Source organism: Herpailurus yagouaroundi, unplaced genomic scaffold (genome assembly GCF_014898765.1).
Source record: "Herpailurus yagouaroundi ecotype Mexico unplaced genomic scaffold, PumYag 189, whole genome shotgun sequence".
Classification (NCBI taxonomy): Eukaryota; Metazoa; Chordata; class Mammalia; order Carnivora; family Felidae; genus Herpailurus; species Herpailurus yagouaroundi.
In genome coordinates, this window is record NW_024412420.1 from 16,910,118 (window position 1) to 16,915,267 (window position 5,150).

At 53.1% G+C, this 5,150-nt stretch overlaps 1 protein-coding gene across 1 annotated transcript; it reads left to right on the forward strand.

Moving 5' to 3' along the window:
- Positions 1–2,049: 2,049 nt before the first annotated feature.
- Positions 2,050–4,010, forward strand: ARL4D (ARF like GTPase 4D). The gene is made up of 2 exons (XM_040497691.1): positions 2,050–2,147; positions 2,722–4,010. Exon 2 carries the CDS (start codon positions 2,816–2,818, stop codon positions 3,419–3,421), a length of 606 nt encoding a protein of 201 aa, XP_040353625.1. The 5' UTR covers positions 2,050–2,147; positions 2,722–2,815; the 3' UTR covers positions 3,422–4,010.
- The last annotated feature ends 1,140 nt before the right edge of the window (positions 4,011–5,150 follow it).

Genomic DNA, 5,150 nt, shown 5'->3' on the forward strand with positions numbered 1-5,150 from the left:
GTTGGGTGTAGAGCCTACTTAAAAAAAAAAAAAATAAAATGAAAACTTTAAGAAAATTGAAAAGGAAAAGTATGCAGAATTCTCAGACCAGACCAGAGCCTGGCATGCAGTGGCCACTCAACACGGTACTGGTTTCCAACTTCGTGGACTGCTCTGTCTTCCCCTTTCCTAACAGAGGCCACCTCTGTGTTTTAGCTCCAGTGGCAATCTGCCACACACTAACATGGAATGTGACGCTAATTTCCCAAGGTCTTGATGTTTTCAGGGATTCAGGGAGGCTCCCTGCATTGCCGGGACATCAGGTGGCCGGGTCTGTAGGAGGGAGGGGAAGAAGGAGGTCACAAGGCAGTCTGGTGCTAAACAGATGGGAGGTTAGCAGGCAGGAAAGGGCTAGGTCCTCCTGTCTAGCTGTGACTTCCCCTACTCTCTTTCTTTCTTTCTTTCTTTCTTTCTTTCTTTCTTTCTTCCTTCCTTCCTTCCTTCCTTCCTTCCTTCCTTCCTTCCTTCCTTTTTAAACATTTTTAAACGTTTATTTATTTTGAGGGAGAGAGTGCGCGAGCCTGAGAGAGTGCACGCAAGGGGAAGGGGCCCAGAGAGAGGGACACAGAATCCCAAGCAGGCTTCTCACTGTCAGTATAAAGCCCAACTCAGGGCTCGAATCCGCAAACCGTGAGATCATGACCAGGGCTGAAGTCAGACGCTTAACTGACTGAGCCACCCAGGTACCCCCTCCGCCATTCTTTTTCTGATCCCCCTAAAATATAACCTTTAAAATAGCTTAATATTGAATCACATAATAAATGTAAGAATCCAGCCTCCTGGCAAAAATGGAAATATTCAAGTCACAATCTTATTCTCCCTTGATCTTCCTCCCCTCCTTCAGTTTAACCTACCTCCCTGAGGGTCATCACTGATATCCTTTTGGTCACACTGTCCCCTGGTGACATCTCCTTTTAAGGGCTGCCCGGAGTGTATCAGGCTGAAATGGCTGGGGGGATGCCACTCAATCCTGTCCCTTCCTCACCAATCCCACACAGGACTCATTAACTTACAGAAACCTTTCCAAAAGCTTCCAGTTCACACTGTCTGTCCCTCCTCTGAAGTCCTACAAGGACATATCTCAGATTTACAAAGGTCCAGTGTTCCTTGCAGTGGCCAGTCTTGTTTTGTTTGTTTGTTTGTTTTTTCTTCACTAGAGTGTGAGCCCTATGAGGCCAGACTATATTCCCATAGTCTCTCTGGCAGAGCACACAGTATGAATGAGGTCAATAAAGTCCTATGGAGTGAAGAATTCTCTCTTTAACTATTTGAACAGGGGGCCCTTGGGGTATCTGCTTCTGGTCAGCACTCTAACCAGCACCTGAAGGATTTAAGCTGAGGATGCCTAACCTATAGCCTCCTTAATGAGAGAGAACGGATAGCTATGCCATCAGGGGCCCAGACCAGACTCAGTTCCTAGGTTAGCCACTTCCTGACTAGGCAACCTAAGACAAGTCACTGAACCCTTCGCCATTTTCTTTCCCCGTAGAATGCAGACAGCACCAGTCCCCACCTCACGGGCTGCTGTGAAGATAAACAGTGGTAATGGGTTTAGGCTTAAGCTGTCTTATGATGTTCCAGGTTTACACAGGTTTGAACACTGACTTAGGAAAGATAAAGAAGTAAGATTCGTCAGCGTCTCCAGTAGACCCTGGCGGAGGGAGTGTACATGTGGAGTGGCTCTCTCTCTCTCTCTCTGGGGGAGGAGTATGCCCTGGTATAGAGTACTAAGCTCTTTGCCTCTCTTTCCTGGTTAAACGCTGCCACAGTTGTCTCTCCCATTTTCCATCCCGAGTTTACCTCCAAATATTAGAATATGGTAGAAGAGATCAAATAAAACGGTCACCAATTGACCAGACGACCATCCATGTGTTGTCTGGGTTGCAGTGCACGTATCTCCCTGCCCCGCCCCTCCCCGCCCTTCCCCGCTGCCGCGGGACTGCTGATTGGCCCAGGCTGCGTGGCGTCAAGGGGGTTTTTAAGGACGAGTCCCAGGACCGCTCCGCAGTGGCGGCGGTGGCGGCGCGCAGGCGGCGGCCACCGGGGTACTTCGCTTGGAGTCGGGTGGCTAGTCCGGAGAGACGCGGGGAGAGTGCCGCTGACGGAAGGTAAAGGGGCTGTTCTGGCGGTGCTGAGGTGGCCCTGGTGCGGGACCTGGGGAGCTGGAGTCGGCGATCCGAGCCAGGCGAAGTGTTACGGGACGGTGGGAAGGGGGTCGCGGTGTAAGGAGAGGCGTGTCAACTGCCTGGGGACGTGGAGGGCTGGTGGGAACGGGCCTTACTCTCTGTTCTCAGCGCCCGTACCCTAACTCTTAATTTGGGAGCTCTGCCCGACCTGCCCATTCCTGCGAAGATTCTCGCCTGGGGAATAAGGGTCTCTGCGCCTGCTACCGCGCCACGAGAGCTCGGGGAAGAGGCTTGGGAAGCCAACCGTCGAGGTCTCACCCCCCCACCTGTGTCCAGGACCCGGGGGTTTCTCTAGGTCTCATCGCCCCTGAGAGAGGGGAGCACCTCTGTTACACTTGTAGCTGCTTATGCTTAAAAAACAAAACAGAACAAAACAAAACATGGAATTTTAAAAAGGAAGGACGGGCGGCAGATTTAGGAAAGGATCTAGAAGTTGCAAATTTCGTGTTTATTGTTAAATGTCCCCCTTTTTCTCCCATGACCTTTCCTTGTTCAGATAACCCAGCTGTGGTCTCCAGAGCCTGCAGACCGAAGCCACGTCCTTGCTTCTACCGTGTGCCCCAGGACCTGCACCTTAGCTGCAGCTCACCATGGGGAACCACTTGACAGAGATGGCGCCCACTGCCTCCTCTTTCTTGCCCCACTTCCAGGCCCTGCATGTCGTGGTCATTGGGTTGGACTCTGCTGGAAAGACCTCGCTCCTTTACCGCCTCAAGTTCAAGGAGTTTGTCCAGAGCGTCCCCACCAAAGGCTTCAACACAGAGAAGATCCGGGTGCCCCTGGGAGGGTCCCGCAGCATCACCTTCCAAGTGTGGGATGTTGGGGGGCAAGAGAAGCTGCGGCCCCTGTGGCGCTCCTACACACGTCGGACAGATGGGCTGGTGTTTGTGGTGGATGCCACCGAGGCTGAGCGCCTGGAGGAGGCCAAGGTGGAGCTGCACCGAATCAGCCGGGCTTCGGACAACCAGGGTGTGCCTGTGCTGGTGCTGGCCAACAAGCAGGATCAGCCTGGGGCACTGAGCGCGGCAGAGGTTGAGAAGAGGCTTGCAGTGCGAGAGCTTGCGGCAGCCACGCTCACCCACGTGCAAGGCTGCAGCGCTGTGGATGGGCTGGGCTTGCAGCCGGGCCTTGAACGCCTGTACGAGATGATCCTCAAGAGGAAGAAGGCAGCCCGGGTAGGCAAGAAGAGACGGTGACCCGAGGCTGTCCCCTCCTCAGCAGTAGGGGTCTCCACACTTGGACAGCCAGGCGGAGCCTGTGGCCCGTCACTCAGCTCTGGGGTGCGGGACCTGTCCACCTCAGTGAAGGACCAAGGAGCACATTGGGGGTCCTGTTTTGGTGCAGCACTGGGGAGGGGATGGGAGAGGGGAGGTCTCATGTCCTTCCCGCATCCTCACCTCCCGAGAAATGGGGGCTGCAGGACTGGGGAGGCTTAAATGTAAACTGTGACTCTACCTCGACCCCATTTCTTCTTTTTCTTCTCTGGCTTTTCGATTAGATATGTTTTGGGGCAAAAGAAGGTTGTTTGGAGAATGCATCTGGGATGAATGAGGGTTATCCCTCCCCTGACCCCCCCCAAACTGGGGTGTCTCTGCAGGCTGCTTTTCTAGGGATGCTAGTCACAATAGTCTTTATTTTTGTGTCTGTGTGAATGTGCCAAGAACCCCTCCACATTTGTAGATCCACAACTGTTTTTATAAGCTGTGTGTGTCCTCTGTATTATTATTAACTATTTTTTAGCATTTGCATATAAGTTATTAAAGACTGATGATGCTGTAGCTCTGACCTTGGTCTGGCATTTTCCTCTCTCCTTACCGAGCCCCAGGAGTAGTCCTGGATTTCTATGTGGGTGACAGGAATGGGGAGGGGGAGCCTATCTTGAAGCTGAACTTGCAAAGGAAACACTTCTCTAAAAATTAGATTGTGTGTTTATGGGATGGCTGGTGGAAATTGTAGATGGAGTTGAAACGCCCTCCCACCTCCCAAGCTATTACCTGATTTCTGCAGTTTTGGGGGTACCCCTTCTTTCTCCTGCTTCCCTCCCCTCCCCTCCTCCTCTGGCTCTTACTTGCCCCTCATACCAGCTGGTCCTTGGGGACACTTCTAGGTCTATATAGGTAAATCCTCAAGGAGCCATTCTGTTCTCATCCTCCCCCACTCCCCAGCAAATCCCGGGGCGGCCCCCCCCCCTCCCCCGACCAGGCGGATCGGGTTTTTTTTTCCACCTTGGGGATCCTGTGAGAATGGAAAGTAATTCCTTCCTGGCTTTAAGCCATCTCTGTGTGCTCAGTCCTGCTGACTGCAACTCACCAGTGGCGGCAGTGGCAGCGGCTGGTGCTGGGGAGGCCTGGGCTGGATTGAGCCAGCCTGGCCCTGGTGACTAAGCCGTGAGTTGCCCAGCTCTGGGAATGGTAGCTGTCCCCACCAGCGGGGCTGTAGTAGCAGTGGGTGTTTGTGCCTGGTGGAAATGTGGACTGCTAGACTCCCACCCCCCACCCCCCGGGGAGGAGGGGGAAGGTGTAGGCCACCAACAGCAGTGATAAGAATAAAATGCTAATGTTTTAGAGGCCGAGGGCCTCTGCCCAGACTTTCAAATCCGTCCCCTCCACCAAACCCAGGGCCAGCTGAGTCTGAGATGAACAATCAGACCCTCTTAAGCCGGGGTGGGAGTAGTGAATAAATACCAAGCACAATTCTTTCCAGTCCTCAGCCCCTCAGTTCCTCAGCCTTACCCTTTGTGCAAACATGGGATCCCCAGAGCAGGTTTGAGTCCCCACTCCAGAAATCACATAAACAACCTAGGGAGGACGAGAAGGTGCTGGCAATCCTGTCCTGCGGGAAGACTTCCAAAGGAACTTGCTTCTTCCTAGCGAGGGCCAGCAGAAGCTGAGTTTTGCTGTGGAATCTGGGCCAGTTCAGATTTGT

Bases quoted from the DNA above. Each gene is read 5' to 3' on its own strand.
- ARL4D (XM_040497691.1), top strand. From the start codon at position 2,816: ATGGGGAACCACTTGACAGAGATGGCGCCCACTGCCTCCTCTTTCTTG.